General features: G+C 51.8%; 2 protein-coding genes across 6 annotated transcripts in view; both read left to right on the forward strand.

The window, feature by feature from the left end:
- C2CD2 (C2 calcium dependent domain containing 2) overlaps positions 1-18,186 on the forward strand; it is a 54,304-nt gene extending 36,118 nt beyond the window's left edge. For all 3 annotated transcript variants that reach the window (XM_046651483.1, XM_046651484.1, XM_046651485.1), the window contains 5 exons: positions 86-260; positions 1,076-1,189; positions 3,247-3,374; positions 5,167-5,476; positions 14,291-18,186. In XM_046651483.1, coding sequence (XP_046507439.1) covers positions 86-260; positions 1,076-1,189; positions 3,247-3,374; positions 5,167-5,476; positions 14,291-14,511 — 948 coding nt within the window. In that variant the 3' untranslated portion in view covers positions 14,512-18,186. The remainder of the gene's footprint in view (positions 1-85; positions 261-1,075; positions 1,190-3,246; positions 3,375-5,166; positions 5,477-14,290) is intronic.
- A 5,456-nt stretch (positions 18,187-23,642) lies between these two features.
- The window catches only part of PRDM15 (PR/SET domain 15), a 74,752-nt gene continuing 74,686 nt past the window's right edge, over positions 23,643-23,708 (forward strand). For 2 of the 3 annotated variants that reach the window (XM_046651690.1, XM_046651688.1), the window contains exon 1: positions 23,643-23,700. The gene's annotated coding sequence lies outside the window, so the exon portion shown is untranslated. Of the gene's footprint in view, positions 23,705-23,708 lie in introns of all 3 variants that reach the window. The other variant, XM_046651689.1, reaches the window with a different exon arrangement.

Genomic DNA, 23,708 nt, shown 5'->3' on the forward strand with positions numbered 1-23,708 from the left:
GCATATTTCAGAGGAAGTCAGCGTTCCCCGGTGGGATGTCCGTCTTCGCGCTGACTGTAAGGTGTGTGACCAGCCTTCTCTGCAGTTTTCTTACGTAGAACCCGGCGAAGCGAAACCCTGGCCGACGCCTCCCCCTGTTCCTGCTGCAAAGATAGAAAAGGACCGCACGGTGATGCCCTGTGGGACTGTGGTCACTACTGTCACTGCTGTGAAAACCAAGCCTCGCTTCGAGACGGGGAGGGCGTCCCCGCTCAGCTCTGGTGAGAGAGCGGGGAACGCCGTCCCTGCAGACACTCTGAAGTCACGCTTCCTTGTAGACGTCTTGCCTCTGTAACTGCAGAAGGCTGCCAGTTGGCGGTATTGAGGATGCTTCAGAAAATGTCAAGGCGCAGGAAGGATAGTAATTGGAAGGACTTCTGCTTAACTGCTCTTAAGGCAATCATCTTTCTATTTTGTCAAATAAATACATGGCGAGCTGAAGCAGGGGTCAACACTGGTATATTCTGAAGCTGAGCTCTAGCGAGTAGATGCGTGATGTGGTTAAGTACTGCATTACGTTCACGTGGGGACACCACACCATCTTGAAATGTTAGATGTGAGCAGTCAGCGTAGAGTTTCTTACATTAAACATCATTTCTTAGAAGGCTTGATGTGCACCCATTTTAGACCCAGCCAAATTCTGTACCTGTCCCCACAGCCCCCACCCTGGAGACAGCTTCCATGCAAGTGTATGATTTATGATGTATTATTTTTTATTTATACTGGTTTCTGCTTATACAAAACTATTATCTTCCCAGCCTGCATTGCTTGGCCCAGTTCTCAAATGCAAAACAGAAAGTGAAATTCTGCCTTTAATTAAAGTGTTTCTGAAATTTGATTTAAACCTGGGCTCCCCACACCACTTCCAGGCAAACCCTTCCCACCCCCTAAAAAAAAAAAAAAAGAAAGAAGAAGAGAGATTGTTAAGACATCTTGAGGTTCAGCCCTTGGCTTTCCCAACGGCGGGAAGTTGCATGGAAGGCAGGTGGGGTTTCGCTGTGGAGGGCTGTCACCATGGGGATTTTTCCCCCGGCAGAGTCTCCCCTGAGGACGCCTGTCAAGGTGAAGGTGATTGAGAAGGACATCTCGGTCCAAGCCATCTCTTGCCACAGCGCTCCCGTCAGTAAGACGTTCTCCTCTTCAGACACAGGTAACGGACCCCTGGCTCGTGGTGCGTCTCCCTCTTGGCTTCCTGCGGCTCTGCTCACCAGCCTGTGTCATCTGATGAGAAGCACGCATTTCCTGTCCGGAGTTTGGGGGGAGTTTTCTATAATAATAAGTGAAGAACTAGGAGAAAAGGGAAATCGAGGTCCAGCAGCGGCGCTAGCATCAGCTTTGAGTTTTAGGGAATGCCTTAACAAAATAGCTTCTGCCTCATTTCATAACGTTTCTGGGCGTTATTTTTCTCTCCTTCAACATAGCAGTTAGGTGAAAATCATAAAATGAGTGGGACTCAGGAGACATCATCATCAAAGCAGCTTTGTTGTTTTCTCCCACGGTCCCATGAAACCTGTTTATCAGAGGAGTTTCCCCCAAAGGTCTCGATGCCGATTTCCCATTTTTGTGGTCACTTTCAGGTCATAAACATCTTTAAGGAGCTGTGTTACTGCCTTTTGAAGTCACAGCAGAATCTAAATTTGGGGATTAAATTTTCTCACTGGGCTCTGGGGTCAGAGACGGGGCGGGCCGGCAGCTTCTCTCTGCTCATCTTCCTGTTCGCTGAGTCCTGCTCAGACCTTGTCAGTGTCAAAGATGGGGCAAGGAGGAGCAGGGGAGGGGGGTAGAAAGTTCTCATCTGAGGGTTTGTATTTTCTCAGCCTGGCGGAAGTTGAAATGGCCTCTTTCCCTTGTGGGCATTTTCCTGGTTCTTCAGATACAGGCTGCAGGGTCTGCCCAGCTACAACTTCCTAGACACAGCAATGCCCTTCCTTGGGCTTGCTGTTCCTGAGCACCCTGTCTCTGTTTCTGCCCCTGACAGGATGCCCCACGGCCTCACGCTGCAGCGGTCCCCACACCTGGGCCACATCCCTTTTTAAAAGACCCTGAGGAGGCTTCCTCCCCTGGTCCATGGGCAGCGGTGCAGCCCCGAGCGTCAGCTCCCACCATGCAACCGGGGGCTGCAGTAGCCTTCTCAGGCACACGGGGCCCCTCGACAGGGCTCTCCGTGCACAGCACAGAGGCTCTGGGCTTGGCGTGCGGAGGTGGCAGTCCCACGCCTGTCCGTTGGGGGCATTGAGAACCCCAGCACAGCTCTTCCTGAGGAGTCCTCCCCAAGGCCTTTCTCGGGACCTTCTCTCTTCTCCCCGTGGGTTATGGTCAAGCAGTTCTCGGCTGCATGGGTCCAGTCACCACTCCCTTTGGAAATGTAGCATCTGTCATCCATAGGCCACGGCCAAAACTCAGACGGGAAGACTTCCTGTTCACATCGTGCTCCTTTGATGGCATTGCCATTTTAAGTTTACCTTACCAGAACAGCGTAAGGTCTAAGCACCAGCTCCAAGTCTGAGAGACCTGGCTGGGCATCTTGGCTCTGCCACCTGCCTGGCTGCTTGACAATTTCCCCATTTCTCAAATGGGGATAAAAAAAGTACCTCCCTCAGGGCTGGCCTCGTGGCCTGGTGGTTAAGTTCGGCATGCTCTGCTTCAGTGGATGGGTGCAGATCCTGAGTGTGGACCTATACCACTCATCAGCAGCCATGCTGTGGCGGTGACCCACATACAAAAAAGAGGAAGATTGGCAAAGATGTTAGCTCAGAGTGACTCTTCCTCAGCAAAAAAAAAAAAAAAAACCTCCCTCATAGGGTTCACAGGATGATTAAAATGAAGTAGTGTGCATAGCGCCTGGTACACATTAAGCATTCTGCAGGTGTTGGCTGGGGTGGGGTATTTCTAACCATGGGAAGGAGCTGGCCCTTCATGGCTCTGAACACCATCATGTGTGTTTAACCACTCTTGGGAGAGAAAAAGAGTAATTGTATTGCCTTGCAAAGTTCAGAATCCCCCGAAAGATGAGAGGTGGTTTGTTAGTTTCCCTGCTTTAGTCGTCTCTCAGCACCTTGGTGGAGGGGTCACTTCCGTACAATAAAATGCATGGACCTTAAGCATGCACCTCAGTGAGGAGCACGTAACCACACAATCAGCTGTAGACGGAGGGTCAACAACATTCTTAACTCTTGCTCATATGTCCTCACGGCCTTCCCTCCGCAGAACTGCTGGTGTTGAATGGGTCCGACCCAGTGGCTGAAGTTGCCATTCGACAGCTCAGCGAGTCTTCGAAGCTGAAGCTCAAGTCTCCTCGGAAGAAAAGCACCCTCATCATATCCGGGGTCTCCAAGGTGCGGCCTCGCGGGCGTGCACATCTGTCCCGGCCACCACCCCGCCCCCTTGTGGGAGTCAGCCCAGCTCTTGGTCCGCTTCCAGAAAGTTCCATTTACAAATGTCACATTACTTTCCTCACCCAACCAAGGGGTTATTCGCGGTACTGTGTTTACGCAGCTTATCCTGTTTATCAAGGAAACTTGAGAGTTTCTGACCCGGGGTGCTTTGTTGGTTGAGAAGTTGGTGAATCATTTGAAGAAAAATTATTGAAAGAGAAAGACTGACATGATGTCAGACTCCCCGCTGGGACAGAACCTCCACCCTCCCACCCTCGAGGGTGGGGAACTTTCACTTTCCACCTTACGCCTTTCCAACCCGCTTTAATTTTTTTGCCGTGAATATGTTTGCCTTTTGCAATCAGAGAGAAATGCAGATTGTTTTAAAACATATCCTGAGCCCCGTTCCCTCCCTGGTCCTGCTCTGTGTCACCTGTGCAGGTAGATGGTGAGTCCTGGTGGCCACCATGCAGGCCAGGCTGCTGGAGAGGCCAGCCCCTCAGGGCACAGGCACCCCAGAGTCCCTTCCTCTTTGTTGATGTTTCAGAATGAACAAGGAGAATGTGAGCAGTGGAGGGGTGGCTGGGGGATATGGTAGCTGGGAGCGGATGGGGAGGAAGAAGGATTTTTGAACACGGAGGCTGGGTTGATGCTTCGAGGTGTGAGAGGGTAGGGTGGGAGGGCATGCTGAAAATCCACGCCTCAGCTGCTGGGAGAGGGGTCAGAAGGGGTCAGTATAATGCTCAGGGCATGGTGGCCGGTGCTCAAGTCCCAACGGGTACAGCTCCCAGGTGGCCTTGGGCATCCCTCTAGGCCCACAGGTGCCTCTCTGCGGTTTCCTGAGTGCACTTCCAGTGGCAGCCAGCAGGGGGCGATGGCGTCTCTGGAAGCGCCCAGGCCACCTGTTGGGTTTTCTTTCGTCCTGGATGAACTGGCACAAAATAAGGTCGAGACTCGTGACCACCGCCTCCGTGCTTTCTCTAAGGTTTGATTTCAGAATCATTAGGGACTCATGGATCTTAACGTTTAACTCTCCCAACCCACTGCGATTATTACTTTTGCTGATGCTCGACCTGTCCCCTCTTGAGGCAGTGGGCACTTCTGCAAGCCGGTACTTGAGTCAGAAAAGTGCCTTGGTCACTAGGCCCCCCTGTCCCCTCAGTCACTTTCCCACCGTCCAGGGAACCCCTTCCCGGCTCCCCATCCCATAGGTTAGTTTAGCACATACCTATGTTTTACATGCAAATATAATTCTCAGGATACATAGTGTATATCCATTAATTTCCACTTGCAGGAAGTGTAAAAATGCTTAGGAACAAAAGCTTGAGAGAGAAACAGAATCTGAGACTCCGAAGCCCCCTTCCTCTGTCCCTCAGTCTGCCATCTCCTCCTTAGAGGGTTGTACTCACTCTTGCATCGCCCTCCAGGGCTCCCACACACCCTCTGGCTGGCCCCTCTGCTAGGGAAGGGTGCTGACCCCTTCGTCAACACCCTCCACCCTGCACACTCCTCCCTGCCAGGCGGCCCGCCGTCTGCAGTGAGCACGGAATGCAGGGGTGCATTTTCACCCCTTGAAATGCAGCAGCCGTGTTTTCTTAGCTGCCTCTGCGGAGGACCTGGGTGTCTTCTGACACTGAGATCACCGGTTATGATGTTTGCACAGTGCTTTCCAGGCTTTTCCACGCCCGCACGGCCTTCCAGGCATCCTTGTCATCTTCCCTCACACTGACTTTTTCTTTCGCCTCCCCGACAGACCTCGCTATCTCAGGACAACGAGGCCACACTGATGCTGGACTACGCAGCCTCCATGGACAGCGCCCACCAGGAGGACGCCCCGTCCCATCCGGGGGCGGCCGCAGCCTCTGACCCGCCCGAGGAAGGGGCGTCAGCGCAGGCCCCACCGGCCCTGGAGTCCCAGGAGAGTGAGCTAGACTCCTGGGACTTGGAGAAGGAGTCGCAGGCCGCAGCATGGGGCAGCCAAGCCCCACTGGACCCCGACGGGGATGAGCTGTCAGAGAGCTCCCTGAGTGTCTCCGAGCCGGGCGCTGCCAAAAAGCATAAAGGTACCTGCCCCGTGCCCACCCCGGCTTTGCTCTCCACTAGTTTCCAAGCTCACTCTTAGTTCTCATCATCATCATCTGCCTTCTTTCCCTTCTCCTCTAAAAGTCCATCCCACCCTCAGCGCCCCCACCCTGAGAAAGACACCTGCACTAAACGGTTGCACCCATTTAGAGCCCGTGGGCAGGGGTCGGGGCGGGGACATATTCAGAATCCTTCTGAGTGTGAGTGGCTGGGTCATCCCTCTGCGTTTGCTGGTGGCGGGGGGTGGTCAGTTTGTGTTCATGCTAGAGGCACCCCTTCCTCCGTCGGGGCTCGCTCCCCACCCCCAGGGGTAAAACTACCCAGAGCATTTAGATGGGTCACCAAGAGCCGGGTGCAACATGGAGCCAGAGACTCAGAGCACAGCGGGGCCACACTGGGCTTCCTCCAGTTGTGGGGATGGCACCCTCCTCGCTGGTGCCCACAGACTCTTCCTGCCAACGCACAGCAGACCAGACCTCGCCACCTGAGCCTCGCAGGGTCCACGGGGAGATGAGCGCCCTAGAAAATTAACCGATTCACTTAATATGATGTGTTGATGAGGCAGTCATTTCGTTAGCATCATCGATTGTTTTCCATTAGCACTCAGTCGGTGCTCTAAATCTGTAAATTTCCTCAACTTGCGCAGTTTTCCCTAGACGGGGCTTTGGCATGACCGTGACCTAAAGATATTTGCCGAGGGGACACAGTCCAGGGGCCTGGGCCCAGTTCTAGAGGTGAGACTCAGCTCTCTGAGCCTCAGCTTCCTCCTTCCTAAACGGGGGTGTGCCCCCTGCTCCCCGATCCCCCAGCCAGGCAGGAACAGGAGATCCCGGTGCAGAGGACAGGATGGGAGACGAAGGCAGGCGCCTGGGCCAGGCTGGGAGTCCTGGGCGCGGCTCAGGACTGAGTCCCAGCTCCCCGAGAGTGTGGACACGGGAAATTCCAGTCACTCTGGGTTGGGGACCTTGGCAAGCTGCCCTGCCACTGCCTCGCTGCCCCTCTGTTGTGGGGGCCGTGGACCAGTGGGTCTCACACCAGGGACACTGGCAGTGTCTGGGGACAGTTCACTTGTCACAGCTGGCATCAGGGAAGTAGAGGCCAGGGGCACTGCTCAACAGCCTGTGGTGCACAGGGTGGCCCCGATGCCCGCAGTGCTGTGGCTGAGAACCCCGCTGTACAGGGTCTGCATCCAACCTTGCCCACCTCTTCCCATTCGCTTCATGTCTCTCCCCCGTGACCTACCCCCCTGGCCAAAGTGGAGTGGGGACAGATGGGGGAGGAGTTGAAAGTTGGAAGAAAAAGAGAAAGGAAGAGGATTCCTGGATGTGATTTCCAGACCCCGTGATGATTGGGCCACGGGCCTCCATCTGCTCACTGCATGGTCTTGGGGGTCCTGATCCCGTGGACTGAGTCTGGGTGACCTGGCCTGGCTTGGGAAGCTGTAACCATGCGTTGACCTCTGTGGCGGCTCCCTCGCTTCTGTTACGAAGGCTCGCCCAGGTTATGGACAGGGTGACCTGGCTTCTTATCCGCAGCATGACACATGCACCCCTGGCCTGGTCCTTGTCTTGGGGCCAGAGCAGCCCAAGGGGGCTCACCTGGTCCTGATGAAGGCAGGTGGGCGCTGGGCAGGGTACCCCTCCTCTCCCTTCTTTCGCCTGATGGAGTATTTCCTCTTCTGACAGAACCCAAACCTCCCAACCCGCCCTCTGTTCTGAAGGGCCAAGCCTCGCTGACCCCAGGTCCATTCAGAGACCACTGGTCGTTTATCCCGTGACTCCCTCCTTACCTCCCTCTGCTTTTCCTTCTGGAGAGTTCTTTCCCTTGGGTTTCCATCCTCGCTGTGTCATAGCTGTCCTCCTCCCCCATCATGGGCCAGGTGGATGACCTCCTCAGGAGAGGCATTTTGGGGGACCTGGGTGCCAGCAGGCGTACTGGGGACCCCTCCAGCACGTGCTTCCTGCTCCACCGAGAGGCTTGTCATTCGGGAAGGGACGTCAGCCCTACAGCACATTCCACTCTTATGTCTTCCACGCAGACCCGAGATTTTTTAAAGGAACGTATTTGGCAGTGTTTTTAAAATTGCTTTTCCTTCCAGTCTTTTCTGCGAGATTTGTACTCAGCATCTCTATGAGATGTTGTCAGACCCTTAGACGATTATGTGTTACGGGTGCCAAATAGTTTTTGTTTTCCAGCAAATATTTTTTGAAACTGGTGATAGAGGGAGCAGTTCTGTGGAGTTCTGTCTCATTTTTAAACTAGAGCTTATTTTTTGGCTCGAGAACCACCTGTATCTTCTGTTGTAGCAAGGAGTTTCCCTAGGTGTCCGAGACTGCCTGCAGATTTAGAATTCTCCCGGAATTTTGCTGGTTGGAAATGTACATAGTACGATGCTACCGGCCAATACAAAAAATTAATTCCCTAAATTTGGGTTTATTTTTAGCTTAACAAACTATTCTCGTGGTTGCACAACAATGAGAATGTATTAACACAACTGAACCGCACACTTAGAAATGGTTAAGGTGGTAAATTTTATGTTATGTGCATTTCACCACAGATAAGAACAAAAGTATTGACGGAGACGGTGAGAAATATTAAAAAGTAAAAATAAAAACCTTGCCAAGTGTCCCGCACAGGAACTGCATATGTATGTACAATGTAAATGCTTCAAAACTCTTACTGTCTTTCCCTCTTATTTTGCTTTCGAATCCTTTTCTTTTTTTACCTCCTTCCTCTCATGCTCATTCCCTTTAACTTAAGAGGATCGCTATGCCAACCAGCATTAATTGCCTACACAGTAAGTTATTTTTGTCTTATATATTTTTTCTAAAACAATTGAGTGTAGTCTTGCTATGAGAAAAGCGTACATTCTAACAGAGCAGGAAGTGGATCCCTCCTTCCTCCCTTTTTCTTTGTCCCCCTTTCCAGTGCCCCCCCCCCCCCCCCCCCCCCCCGCCACCAGGATGCTGGGTTCCCCATTCTCCTCCTTGAAGCACCTGGTCAGGTTAGTTAGCATCTCGGCCAGTCAGGGGAGGGCATTCCTCTTAGCTGCTGTGACAAACAGCCTGGCTGTGAAATACGGACAGACGGGTTCCCTTCGTCATCCTCCAGTTCTGAAGAGTAGTCGCTCTTCGTAAACAGACCGTCTGTGGTTTAACTTGAAATCGAAAGCTGTTCTTTGGGCAACAAACTACAGTTTACCAGGTTCCTTCTAGTCACTGTTTTTCTACCTATCCGATTTTAAGACGGATCCCTCAGGGAGCTATTTAAGTCTGTTAGACTCTGTGGAGACGAAACAGGAATAAATCTGTAAGTGTTTGCAACGTTAAAGCTATAATTTAGAGTAATTGTTTTGAATTCCTTCATTTGTTTGTTTATTCTTCAGCCTTCTTGTGACTTTTTTAACTTTCCTAGAAGCAAGGAAAGCTCTTTTTTTCTCCTCCCTGCCCCTAGTTTGAAATTTGGGTTATTTGCCTCAAATTTCACATACCCTGCATCCAGATTTTATCTTAAGGAATCTTTGCAGTTGGGGGTGAAGTCTGGCTCTTGCTTCGTGCCTGCTGGTGTGGATCGGGTGGCCTGGGGTAAAGGAGTTTAGAGTTTGGAATCCAAACCGTCCAGCCCCTCTTGCCCGGTGGATGTGAATGTCCCTATCAGCAAAGGGGGACAGATTCTGTGGGCCCACAGCCAAGTGTGACATTCCAAACTATTAGTTACTGTGTCAGTCAGGGTTCTCCAGAGAAACAGAACCCACAGGTTCCGTATTCCAGGGGAGGGGCTCCCGCGGTTGTGGGGGCTGACAATCTGACATCTGTAGGGGGCCGGCAGGCCGGAGATGCAGGCAGGAGCCGATGCTGCAGCCTTGAGGTGGAATGTCCCCCTCTCCGGGAGACCCTAGTTTTCGCTCTGAAGGCATTCCGTTGATCGGATGAAGCCCATCCACGTTATCCAGGCTAATCTCCTTTAGTTCACGCCAACCGACTGTAGCTTTTGACCACATCCGCCACGTGCCTTCATATCACGCTCAGATCAGCGTGGGCTCACCGGGGGCTCGGGCCACGTTGACGTGAAGACTGACCACCACAGTCCTCGTTAGCTGAGGGAGCTCCACGTCTAGAGGGAGTGTGCCTGCCTGTCCGTGCTGCCGCCTGCAGCCCCCCGGGAGGTGGCCGTGCCAGGGTGCCCCGAGCAGATCTGTGGCCGTGTTCTTCCGGCATTACCCACCCCAAAGGTAACTGTGAGACAGTGGCCAAGTTTGAACAGACTTTAACATTTTCTATTTAGAAATGTAAATGAGCGACCTCGGTGTATGCTGGTTATTCTTCACGTTCGGTGAGTTGAACTGTGGACCCCAGAGATGATTTGGATCGCTAGCATGTGCTGTCCTGCCCATGCCACCAGCGTGCCTCTAGGGAGATTTACACAGTTCTGGAAATCCTTTCCGAGTCCATGCCGGAGTGGAGGGCTGTGCTCTGTGATTCCTCTGAGAGCTGTGATCCATCCCGCTCTCTCGAGGCCTCCCCAGTTGATGTGCCCTTTGCCAGACTCCTGGCTGGCCCCTGCTCAGGGATGGGACTCATCCCGCCAGCTCAGACGCCATCCTGAGCAGCATGGAAGAGCCGGGCGCGAGACACGGGCTCTCCACCCTGGGCCCACGTGACTAGGACAGAGCACATCACCTCTGGAACAGTGGCTTCCTCCTTTGTAAGCTAGGAATAAGACCTCCCCCCAGGCTCCAGGCTGCCAATTTGCAAACCTCAGTCCCTCCCCTCACATGAATGTCTTCTGTCCAAGAAGCTGACGTTGTCCCCCTAGAAGCCGTGCTAAGTCATGTCAAGTTGGGAGAAATGCAGGCCTGGTGAGTCATGCACATGACTCCAGGACAATGTGCACCAATGTGTATGACACCGTCTGGTCCTGGCGTGGACATCCAATAGTAAAATCTAACAGAAGAGCAGACCTGTCCTGGAGGGCGTGAGTGAGGACACAAGAACAGAAAGTACCCCGCCGTGGGCCCGTTGGCGCGGGGCATGTGAGCAGGGCTGCCTCGGCGGTGGGGGAAGCTGCTGAAACCAGGGAGCCTCAGACCAGGACAGACTGCAGCCAGCAGGAGCTTCCAACAACTAGCGTATATGAATCTTTCTACTCTAGTGACTTAATTCACAGGCTGGCAGTCCTTGATATTTCATCCTAATGTGGCAAGAATTTGAATTTTAGGCGTTTAAAGTATAATTTCATTTAAACGAGTTACAGTGATTGCTCCAAAACGTTTATAAAGGGAATAAAGATTCCCTTTATAAAGAATTTTGGACACAGCCACGCTTTGCCTGTCCCCATGCTCTGGCTTCTTTCTTAGTGGTACAGACTCCACGCTTCTCAACAGCCAGGTGCTGTGCCCCGCAGGGCTGCTGTCTGTCCCCATCCACACAGCTCTGAGAGACTGGGAAACGTGAAGGAGCAACAGGGAACGGCATAAGAGGAAGGGAACGTATTGCTTCCTGTCCACTCTCTGGTCCGTTCCCCCAGGGTTGATGCCTCTGGTCTTCAGCAAAGTGTTCTGGGTGTTCTAAGTGCTGGTGGCAGTTGGACCTGACCTGGGCTAGTGGTTGTCAACCCCAGCGGCATGTTAGAAAGACCTGGGGTCTTTCAGAAGATGCTGATGTCTGGGTGTCCCCCCAGACCTGATCAGGTCGGCTGCTCCCAGGTGGCAGGCCTGGCTTCGGCAGTTTTAAAAAGCTACTGGCCGACTCAGGTGCATCTCGGGGCTGAGAACAGGGCTCTGCCATCCACCCCTCTGTTCCTGATCTTCTCCGCGGCATGCCAGGGTAACAAGGACTGAACAGGAAGGTGTGGCTGGCCATTCCAGGACCCTCGTCTTACGTCAAACGCTCCCCTCGCCTTTCCCATCTGTCTTAGATCCCTGGGGTGGCCGTATAAAGAACCACAGATGGGGGTTTAAGCAGCAGAAATCTGTTCCCTCCCAGTCCAGGATCCTGGTGTCAGCAGGGCTGGTCCCTTCTGAGGGCTGTGACGGAGAATGTTCCGGGCCTCTCCTAGTGTCTAGGGGTTTGCTGGCAGTCCTTGGTGTTCCTGGGCTTGTAGAACACCACCCCCGTCTCTGCCTTCACCTTCACGGGGTGTTCTCCCTGTGTTCCAGATTTCCCCTTTTTGTAAGGACACAGTCATGTTGGATCAGAGGCCACCCCAGTGATCTCACGGTAACTTAACTACGTGTGTAAAGACCCTGTCCCTAAATCAGGTCACACTCTGAGGTCTTGGGGGTTAGGATCCCATCTTATGAGTTTTGGAAGGACACCATCCAACCCCTAACACCACCCCTGCTCACACCGCAGACCCAGCTCCATCCAGTTCAGGGACACACAGGAAGCGGGCTTTGGAGACGGGCCTTCCAGGAGAGGCCCTCATAGGGCTGGCCTCCAAGTCTCTGGGTCTCCAGCTGACCCAGGGATGGACTGGTTGGCTCCCTCCCCAGGCTTCTGTTCCCCCTGGGGAGGTTGGGGTGGGGGTGGGATCAGAGCAGTCCAGATGAACCTAATGGGTCCCTCGGGCCCTCCTTCCTCTCCTCTAGTCCAGTGTGAGAGCCCGGGGTACCTGATATGCTGGGTAATTAACCGGTGGGCCCCACGGCACCCACCCCACTGGCCAGACTCCACAGTCAAGTCCACGTGGTGGTGCGATCTGCGTCATAACACACCCTGTCTGGTGGTTTTCCCTGATCCGTTGCATCTTGCAGGGATCCAAATGGCTCCAGGAACGGCCATTTACGGCCCACAGGTGTCGCACACGAGCCCTGCTGCCAAGAGAAAAGCCACTTACATTTATCCTCATCCTCCTGCTTCATTCCTTCCCAGCCATCCTTAAACCCCTGCACACGGCCTCCCGACTTTAGATAATTGTAAAAAAAAAAAATGCCTCCCAACTTTAGATAATTGTAAAAGAAGAAAAAAAAAAAGCCCTGCTGAATCTTCATAATAGGCTACCTGATTACATCCAAAGAGAAAATGACAAAAAAAGTCTTTTTGGCAGCTTTGACCAGATTACATCGGTCCCTTCCTTGGAGCTCTCGAGCTTTGCGTTCTGCTGCTCCGCCCGGGCAGCGCTAACAGGACCAAGAAGCTCATCCTTAAAAGCCGGGTCAGCCTCTTACGGTCACAGCCATGAGCTCTTCCCCGGCAAGTGTTGATCATTCAGAGGTCCATAGGCGGGGCTGGACCAGACCCTCCGTTGTCGGCATGCATTTCACGTGGAAAAACGACTGACGCTCTCCATCCTCCCCTTTGAATAAACATGGATGGTTCTTTGTGTCTATCACGAAAAGAATGAATTTCCAAATTAGCGATAAAGCTCTGCAGGGCGATGGCCAGGTCTGTCTTCCTTCAAAGTCATTAACACCTACGTGAAATGGTAATGAGTTTCGTGAAATGGTAATGAGTTTCGCAGCCTAGCTGGTCAGGCTCCCTGCCCGTGCTGGGCCTTGGTTAATGGGATGTACGCTAATCTGTGAAGATGTAAGTGGCTCCCTGGCTTCCTGCCCCTTGCATGTTAGCTTGCATTTGATCTTTAAGGAATCCTTGCTGTTGAAATTATTGTTGCTGCAGCTGCGAATTTTTCTTAATATTCCATATTCCACGACCTGACACTGTTACCACACAAAGGGCACGATCTGCTCACCGAGAGACAAAAGCCAATTGTCAAGAGGCAAGATGGGGGCAGAGAAAGGGCGTTTTATGATGGCTTGCTAGCAAGAGGGAAGACAGCCCATTAATGTCCAAAAGAACCATCTTAAGCAGGGTACAGAATCTTGAAGCAGTTATATAGGCCAGTGGGTTATCGGGGGGAGGGTTAGCAGTGTTGACCCTCTGGTGTTTCGGACTGGGAGTTGCCACACCAGATCTTTCAATTGTCATTGATGATGGCTATCTGCATAGACTCTCTGTTCGGGGGTCATCACATTCCTAAGGAACTCAAAAGAACGAAGTTATCGTCTTATCACAGCTGGGAGGTATATGCATTTGCAGGGGTCATAAAATCTACAGAGCAGGGAGTCTCCTGGAGGGTGCAGATCCAGCTGGGTTAGTTAGTCAGGGGTCAAAGTTACAACATGGTCTATTGTCTACAATAGGGCTTCCCTATGTCAACCTCGTGTTGAGCCGGTTTCAACATCGTATACAGATGGGTCGAACTGTACAGAAGGTTGAGGTTTTGTAGGTCAAAAATGATCAAGGAACAGACATTTCCTACGACTTAGCCTGATATATATACGATAGGATCTGGAGTTATAAAAAAAAAACCTTACTCCCCAAAGAACGAATATTATTTAACTTCCCTAAGAAAGTGAATACCATTGTTCTCAGGGTCCTTAACTTGGTTTTGATAGCATGACCATCCTTTCTGGGGCACATGGTACTGCTTTGACATTTATGCCCTTCCTAATGAAGGGGAGCCGGTGGGGCTCAGGGGACCCCAGGGGCCCAAGGTGGGGACAGCCTGCCGCCATCTGGTTTGACCAGGACGTCAGAGAGAGAAATCCCTGCCCTGGGCGTGGATGGCAAGTGGTAGTCCAGCTCAGTGCTTCAACTTCCATAATCTCTCCATTTCATCTTGAAAACTCTAGATCCCAGCTGTTTTGCTCATGCAAATAGCAGCAGCACACTGACGTAATGTGCTGCTTTTTGTTAGTCATTCGAACGTCCTTCTTCCCATTTCCACTTGGAGTAGTCACCCCAGTGTTGCAGCCACAGCCCACCTGACCGGCCTGTGCTTTGTTCTCCCAGGGGGGATTTTAAGGAAAGGCGCAAAGCTGTTCTTCCGCCGGCGGCATCAGCAGAAAGACCCCGGGATGAGCCAGTCGCACAACGACCTCATGTTCCTGCAGCAGCCGGAGGGGGCCCGGAGGAAGGGGGCGACGCTCACCAGGATCCTGAACAAGAAGCTGCTCTCCAGGCACAGAAGCAAGAGCACCATGAATGGCGCTCCCCCAGACCCCTGTGCATAGGGCCACCGTCAGCAGCCTCTTCACCTTGACGCTGTGAGACGTGGACCCAACCTAGCTACCTGCCAGGACAGAGCCAGAGGGCCAGTGAGCTGTCGCATGGCCTGCCTTGCCGAACTGGGTTTTGGCCGACAATTTTATCCTTTAAAGGGGAGAAAAAATCTGAGTCTCCAGCCAGGAGGTTTCCCCCAGAGAGAACCGACAAAGCTTGATTTGCCTCCAGATGCCAAAGGAGACCCAATGGTCCGCCCATTGGGCTGTGCTCAAATGTAAGAGTTGAAGTTAGATATTACAGTGATATTTACAGGATGAACTCAAAGACGTACTGTAATGGACTGTGAGTGGGGCAGGTTTGGGGGACCTAACTTTACCCACTCTGTGCTCCAACAGGTGTTATTTTGGGTCCATGCCTGGACCACATCACCAAGGGAAGGCATCCCTCTGTGCTGTCACTGTGAACAGAATGGATGAGTACCCTCTCGGAACGGGCCGCTCCCCATCAAAAAGTGCAGCTGGCCCTGAGTAGAGAGAGGTGGAGCATAGGCAGGATTTTTGGCAATTAGAGAAATTGCGATAGGAATGGAAACACTATGACAAATGTAGGAAGACACTTGCCTTTGGTATTAGCCATATAACTTGAAAAATTATGCAAATACTAAATATATCCTATGCATATTATGCTGAACACTTTTCTAAGTTTACTTTGAGCCTATTTGCAAGTGGGAGATATATAAATTCTTACGTGGTTTTTACATTTTTCTCGATAGTGTCAAAAGCTCTAATAATACCAATGAGCAGTCAACCCACGGATCTCTTTTGTCCAGTCTGGCATCCTTGCGCAACAACAGGGCAGCGAGCCCCTCCGATGACATTAGGAGCAATAAGTGACCGCTAATAGAACATGGTGACCACACACGTGTGGTTTTTCTTTAGTCTGAGATTGGTTTGCCAAATATTGCCAGTAGCTGAAACAAAGTTCTCTTATGGCAAAAGAGGAAATTATTTTATGTCTCAGGTGTGAGTCTTAGGAATGGAAGTGACATAACCAATGGGCCAGTCTTGCATCAAATTCCTTTTATGAGCTCTTCAGGATTCTACTGTGCACAGTGCTGGACACATTTTGGGGCGCCCTTGTTTTGATTTCCAGTGGAAGACATTATAAGCTTGGCACAAAATTTTAATACCCCTATGTATCTTTCCAGCTACCTTCCACTTAGTTTTGTTCACAGTTTCCACATTGGTCCACTCCTCCTGAATCTGCCCCTTCCAGGAGGCGTGCTTCTTAAAGTGCAATTGTCATTGGGATGAAAAGTTTGCACAGTTTAGTAAGATTCATTTTCCTCCAATAAGATTTACAAGGCTATTATGAAAACGACTTCATTCACGGACGTGAAATTGGGTGGCCTCCTTCCTACAGGTGTTTTCGTTAATCCTTAAACATATACTTCAGGAGTCATGGAGCCATTGATGAGCAAAAGCCTTTATAAAAACCAAAATTATAGAATTTTTCCCATTCCTTTTTATTTTTTTTTGAGGGAGAGATTGAGTTTTACTTTAAAATGCACGCTTAAAAATTCTTAGATGTCCCAGAAATTATCTAGTGACTGTAAAATTAAGATGATTTTTTTGCCATGCTTTGTTTTTAAAGATTATATTCCAATTTAAATCATTGTAAAATAGCACCTGTCCTTCCAAAATATATGAATACTAAGTCAGTCCCCATGGGTTAGCCATCGCTGCTAGTCTTTTTGGAATGAGCGGTCACTTAATGTTTAGTTTTCCTGAAAGGATGACTGCTCTTTCTTATGACAGGCAGAACTTGTGGCATTCAAGAATGAATTCTAAGAGGATAGCATCTGTCAGAATTGCAGACCCTCATCAGGAGTTTTTAGTAGAGGTTTTTGTTTGCTTTTGAAATTCAGATGGACTCAGTTTATTCAGGTGTGAGGGTATCAGAGTTTTCGGCTGAGCTTTCTTGCTCTCCAAAAAAAAAGGCTTTAGCCATCCCCATCCCAGATTACCCCACGAGCGTTCTGTTCACTGGGGGATCCCTTCGTCAAGGGCTCTGCTTTCTCAACTTCCTCGTGACTTGAATCCTCTTCAGGGGCCTGGGGAAGCGTCAGGTGGGCTGCGTCTGTCCCGAGTGGGTGAAGCAAGTGAATTAACGTGGGAGGTAGAGTGTCGTGCAGGAGACCCTTGTGTCTGTTGGGTACACCCAAGACCCCTGCACATTTGAGTAAGACCCGGGAGCCCATCCTCAAGACACACACACTTTGTCTCCATCTGACGGCCTGTTCTGAAGTTATGGAGGACGAAGACACTAACGTAGCAGGGAGTTTAACGAGAAAATGGAAACAGAAGGACGGTGTCCGGGTTACACCGTGAGGAAACGGGCTGTATTGATACTGTGAATGCTGCTTCTCCAAGCTGTTTATCCAGGTTTTTTTGAATGGTATAAGGTATTTATGTTAACGTAAGGTCATTAAGGTTAAACATCAATTAAGATGAGACACCAAGTACTGAACATACTAATTTGTAAATCACCTTATTCTCTTCGCTTTTCTGCAAGCCAGAGTGGCTTGCGGGCTTTTGTTTTTTTTGTCTGGATGAAATTTTTGCAGAGTGGTATTTTAAAAGCGATTCCCCATGAACACTAGTATTAATGTGCGTCCGTATGTCTGGGCCCAGGTGCTTAGATTGGCTTTATTTAATGAGCTGGCAACATGCCCCTGTGCTCTGTGTAAGGATGTGCCCGTGCTATCTGTGGAGGAATGAAATGGAGCTTTACTTGTCTGTGTTTTAATGTAGCAATAACAAAAGTAGCGATCTCATGTTTCCAGCTGAAACCTGCTTTGAGGACGAAGGTTTAGACAGAGCACTTTATTTAAATCAAGTCTCAAGTTTAAGTTGGAAACCAGCCCTGGCTTCCCCCTGATGGCCACCTGGCCAGTCGCTGCCCACCAGTCACAAATTAGGTGCCTGTCCAGGTTTTTGATGCGTTTTACTGGCCACATCTAGAGAAGAGAGTTGCTCATTTTCTTCTTGAGCAGAAAGGGAAAGATTAACTTAACATTGTTGCCACCAAATGCAGGTGTTTTCTGAGTAATAATCTCATGGCTCTTGGTCTTGAAAACTCAGAGCATGATTGGTGGATGCTGGAAGTCAGAACATCTCTCTCTACCAGATGGGAAGCAGGTCTCGGCACTGGCCGATCTGATGCCAGGCCCTCTCTCCATTGCCCCAGATCTGCCGAGGCGTGACTACCAAAGCGAGCAGCTCGGGTTGCCAGAACTGCTGAATCCTGCAAAGCAAACTCAGGTTCCCTCTGCTCCCTTTGCTTTACCATCCATTCCTGCTTCCGTACGAGGAGCCACTTGGAATATGCTCACCTGCCCGTGCACCCAGCTTCCAAAGGGTCAGGAATGGACCATTTTTAATTTACGCGTGTAGCTTTTCTTTCCTCAGGTCACATCAAAGCTACATGTAAAAAAAAGAAGACAATAAAGGGTTTCCCAGGTCTGCGGAAAGGTTTGGCTTGATGGCCAGTGTGGTGATGAATTTACACGACGATGATTGTACTCCTCAGTAGCACTTTAAAAACATGACAGTCCTGCGAGACGATGTGGCTGGAACATGAGCGGTCTTGGAAATAAATAAATGTGCACATGGAACACTAAACACTGAGTTGTTTCTGCTGAGTCCTGTGGGGCCCAAAAGTCCCGAGTCTTCTCTGAGGGTCTCGGAGTCACTGTCTTTCTTTCGTCTGGTGCCTCAGTGGTCACTGCATGTGACCATCATGGCCAGCTGCCACGGAAGAAGAGGCTTCCTCTTGCTGGGTTCTTGGCGAAGGACCTTCCTCCTAACATCCTTCTTCACGAGTTTTAAGTTGCTGAGCATCCTGTTTTAGGCCTGGGGCTAAAATCACTTACTAGAAAGTCAATGATTCCAGTGAACTTGCAGGTCACGGTGAACTGGGTGCTACCGGTCAGGGCCTGCTTGGTCTGGGTCCCCCAGGAGCAAAAGCCGGCACAAGGCGCCAGTCTGAACCTGCTTGATCCCCAGGGACTTTCTGAGGAGCACCGTCCCCTTGGGGGCAAAGCTTTTAACCATCCGTCCACCCCTGTTGGCAACACCTGGCGCAGAGGTGGCCCATGGGTGGGTGCAGAGCGGGCTCCCTCGTGGGGTCAGAGGATCCTGCACCAGCCTCGTGGTTACTGGGTGGGGACAGGGCAACGGGGTCTGGAGCGGCACACGGACGTGTCCTGCACAACCTCTACAGGCATCTCGTCTCCTTCCTGGTCATCACCCCCTTGCTGTGCCCGAGCATGGGAGCGGCTGCAGAACGGGTGCACCGGGGGGATTACCAGTCCGCCCCAGCCCCTCACCCCCACTGCCCTAACCCTTCCGCCAGCCCCCTCCGGTGGAGAGCGGTCACGGGGAGCCCAGAGTGACTGCCAGCTTTGCATTTCCGAGGGAGAGTCCACCCGTGGAAAGCCCCAGCCGTTGGAGGGGCTCGGATCCCGGATCCTCAGCTCTGGATGTGGCAAGGGGGCAATGGCACTGCGTCTCGTTTGGGACTGAGTTGCCCCGGGGCCGGGATTGAGTGGCTGCTTCCTGTGTGGCCTGGGGTCCACTTCGGGCTGACTGTCCAGGAGGAGACTGGATGGACTTGCTGGAAGGCCAAACTGGTCCTAATCTACCAGCTTTCCTTACCTGATCTCCTGCTGGTGACCTCCAAGTGGACGCGGGGTCCTTGCCAATCCCATCTACACCGCCCAAATTAACCCACTTCGGCTACCCGCAGTCATTCTGCTCGCCCCCAGCATACACCCCTCCTATTCTAATGATCTAACCAAACTCAGACCCTGCTTTCTCCATGCAGGGGCTTCGGCCCCCAGGGATGACCCAGGGCACTTCTAATGGTCAGCATCCTTCAGTCCTGTCACTCAGTCCACATCACCCTCTCCCACGCTTGCCCCATGGCGAGAATGTAAGTGCATGTGTCCCCTGGACTCGGGACAGTGCCCACCTGACAGACATGAGCTGATAACCTTATATAAGCACATACGGGACAGCTGCTCACACCCACCCCACCCAACTACTCAGGGCCCAGGGTGGGGGACAGCACCTGGCAGAGGGGGGGGCGCATATGGCAACATGCTCTTTCTGACCCCAGTCACCCCTACAAACACAGGGTGCTGTGTGTTTATGTCAATAAACAGTTTATAAAAAAGAAAAGGGGGATCGCTCAGCACAGAGGGCTGAGCACAGGATGGATAACCCGGCGCCGTGCCCTCTCTGGAGAGAAAGCTGCCAGCTCAGACCCTCTTCCCACGTGACCTACACGCATCAACTTTCACGTGTGGACCACAGCTCACCTCGGCTCTGCTCCGTGACCGTCCACAACGCAAATCGCCAAGTTGGGCCCTGCATGGGCCATGCATCCAAAACTATCGATTATATTGATGCCAATATTTATAAAGTTGGATGCTTAGGTGCCTCGGGCTGCTTAGTATCTCAGAGAAATACGAGAGAAAGACTTGAGATCACAGTGATAATAGTCATACTAATTGAGCGCTTTCTACGTGCCAGGAATTTTTCAAAGGGTTTGACATGTATTGACTCCGATATTCTTTGAAACAACCCCATGAGTTATGCTCTGGCTCAGCCTTACAGATTAGGAAACTGAGGCACAGAGAGGTTAAATAACTTGCCCAAGATCACACAGCTGATAAGTGGCAGAACCAGAATGTGAGCCCAGGCTGTCTGGCTGGAGAATCCATGCTCATAGCCAGGAGTCTTCACTACCTTGTGTCAAATGGAGAGACCGAGGACTTGTGGCCTTATGTGGTCTTTTCTGAACTTTAATGCTCCCGGTTACGGATGAGAATAATATAGTGAGATGACATGCTTTGCACATAGTAGGAATTAAATTTTTGCTCATTAGACTTCTCTGTATCTAGATGGGAAAAAGTAGCCAGATTGAGAACAAAAGTGAGAGGTGGTGGAGAGAAATGGCTGAGGATATGTACATCCACAATGTCCGGTATTAAAGGAGTTTGATAATTAACAAAAAACCAGAGCAGATGAGGCATGTCCGTGGGAAAGCACCTGTGTAAGGCAGGCCACAGTCAGGGCTGAGCGCCTCACCCCACTGGGGCCACACGGTGGAGTGATGGCATCTTAACACCACAGCTAGTCTCTGTTCGGGCAGAATACTGTGTTCTTAGGAAAATCCATTGATAACAATGGAAGCTCTTCTCTGTTTATGGGTTTTTAAATTCCCCAACTTATTTCTTAAAATTTCACACCTACAGAATAACCCATTGTTGTTGGCAACATCATGATGACTCACCCTACATTCTTCAGGACACATTTTCTAAGAACCATGCATCTTCATATCATACCTTCAGTATAATCATCACGCCTGGGGAAGTCAACATCAATGCAATGCTATTTTCCAGGATCACAATCCATATTCAAATTGCCCCAGTTGCCCCAATAACACCTTTTGTAGTTGGCTTTTCATTTTTTCCACCCAGAGTTCAAAGATTGTACATTGCATTAGTTGTTACCAATGAGAATTTGACACTTTAAGCAAAACTTTTTTTAATTTAGAATTTTGGATATAAATCTGCCTTGAAAGAAATTATTTCCAGGCTTCGTCGAAGGCATCCACACTGCTCACGCTGAGAATTCCCTTGCAGCCGAGATGACCACTGTGAGCAGAAGCCCAGCCCCGTGCTGCCCTTATCACTCTAAGAAACGGCCTCAGCTGGGTGGAGGTCTTCTGTCTCCTTTCTGTCTTTGTCCTTCTGTCTAGTATTCTGTGCTCTCGCTGTGCCCTGTCACTTTTTTCTGTAGACAGCCTGCTTTTGTTGATGTATGCTGGTCCCGATAGTGCGCAGAGGCCCAGGGAACCAGCTGTCTGGGCATTTGAAATTGTGAGTGATGTCACTAGAAGGTGGGTGTGTAAATGGGGGGGGGGATGCACATTAGCTGTAGTTGTCCGCCTAAGGGCTCTTGAGAGTTGGGGTACATTTCAGCAAAGACCTGAAGGATGAAAAGATGGTGGTGGAAAACCCTGGGAAAGAGTTCCAGGGAAGACGGAACGAGTACAGAAGATCTCAAGAATGTGTCTGAGGAGCAGAAGGCAGGCTGGGTGGGGTCCAAGCAGGGCAGAGGTGAGGGGGCACAAGTGAGATGATCAAGAAAGTTCTGGAAGGTTGTGGTTCAGCCCTCCTGTAATCGCAACCGGGAAGCCCTGCAGAATGTTAGGGAGGGCAGAGAAATGAGGCCCAGGGAACAACACACCCCATGCTCCTTCTCTGGCAGCTCAGCCTCCCGCCCGAGGGACGTGCTCTCCCATACATACGCCAATTCATACAAGTGAGTCCGGCTGTAGCATAACTTCCTGCACGTGGGACTGCTGGGCCAAAAGCTGCGTGCATTTAGAATTTCTCTGGATACTAACAAATGGCCCCAGTGGAGGCAATCCAATTCATTCTCCCACTAGGAAAGGATGAGGCAGCTGGTTTTCTACAGTCTCTTCCCAAAAAATGCTATTCAACTTTAAAAAAAATCTTTGCTAATGTAATAAAAATTATCTCGCTGCAATTTTGCTTTCTCTCTCATTACAGTACAGTCGAACAGCTCCTCCTAGGCTTAGGAGTCACTGTATTTTCTTTTCTGTGAACTGTCCATGGACTCCGTTTGTTTGCATTGGGTTATTTGTCTTTTTCTTACTGATTCTGAAGAGCTTCACGTATATGAGGAAAACAGGCCTCTCGGATATCAATTTCAAATCATTTCCCCGCCAGTTCATCACCTCTCCTTGGCTTTATTAATGGAGGTTTTTGCAGGCAGGAATGAACAGGACAGCTTACTTCTCGGAATCTGAGGACAGGACTAGATCAAACCACCCCTCCAGTGCCTTCTATTTCTACTATTTTGTAACCGCACGCACATCGCATGGAGGGGGCTGACCGTCATTTATTTGATGGAGGCGCCACAGGACACCAGGATGTGGGAGGTGGGGAGGAGGCAGAAACACTCAAGAAGTCTAGACTCAATTTTGCCACCCGGCGGCATTTCCCGAACTTTCCACACAGCAGCGTCGCTGGAGGTTAAGGCGCGGATTTCAGAAGCCCACTCCGCCTGGATTCAAACGCCCGGGTCTGTCACTCCCGGCGGGTGCCCGACCTCCGTCTACTTGGTGGGGGTCGGACTAAGCGCTTAGAAGCGTTCATCGAGCCGACCAGACGGATGGCCAAGAGTGGCAGGAGCCCAACGGCTACATCCAGGAATTATTATGATCGGGCAGCAAACCTCTGACCCAATTTCAGGAAAAATTCGACCCCCTCCCCCACCTAACCCCCCCAAGAGAAATTAGGGCTCGACGGAGCCGCCAGAAGGAAGGTAATGGGCCCTGTGAGCTACCCGCACGTGGCCGTCGGGGTCGCCAGACTGGCCGCGCCACCAGGAAAGGGGCAGCGCGTGGCCGCTAGACGCCCCCTCTGGCACGGAGAAAGGGGGGCCGGAACGCCCGCTTCTCCGGGCGGATCCGGATCCACGCCGCCCGCTTACCCTGCGCCCCTGTCCATACCGCCCGCTCTCCGTCCACGCCGCCTACTCCCCGTCTACTCCGTCCGCTCCCCTGTCCAAGCCACCCACTCCCCGTCCACGCCTCGTCGCCCCCTCCGCCCCCCGTCCACACTGCCCGCGCCCTGCCTCTCTCCTGTCCACGACGCTCGCTCACCCACTCTCGGGTCCACACCGCCCACTATCCCACTCCCCAGTCCAGGCTGCCCACCTCCAGTCCAGGCCGCCCGCTCTCCCGTCCACGTTGCCCGCTTTCCTACTCCCTGGTCCACGCCGCCCGCTTGCCCCCATCCACATCGCCTGCGCTCCCGCTCCAAGGGCCCCCGTCGCCCCCGTCCACGCCGCCCGCTCTCCTACTGCCTGGTCCGCGCCGCCCGCTTGCCCCCGTCCACACCGCCTGCGCTCCCGCTCCACGGTCCACGCCGCCCGCTCTCCCGCTCCCCCCGTCCACGCGGCCCGCTCCCCCCACCCCGCCAGGACTACAACTCCCACAATGCCCCGCCGCCGCCCCCCGGCTTCCGGTGCTGCGCAGTTTCCGGAGCGGATCGCAACCCGGAGTCCGGATCCGATCCCGCTCTGCACATTCCAAAGGCAGGTAC

The sequence above is a fragment of the Equus quagga genome, unplaced genomic scaffold (assembly GCF_021613505.1).
Source record: "Equus quagga isolate Etosha38 unplaced genomic scaffold, UCLA_HA_Equagga_1.0 73442_RagTag, whole genome shotgun sequence".
Taxonomy (NCBI): Eukaryota; Metazoa; Chordata; class Mammalia; order Perissodactyla; family Equidae; genus Equus; species Equus quagga.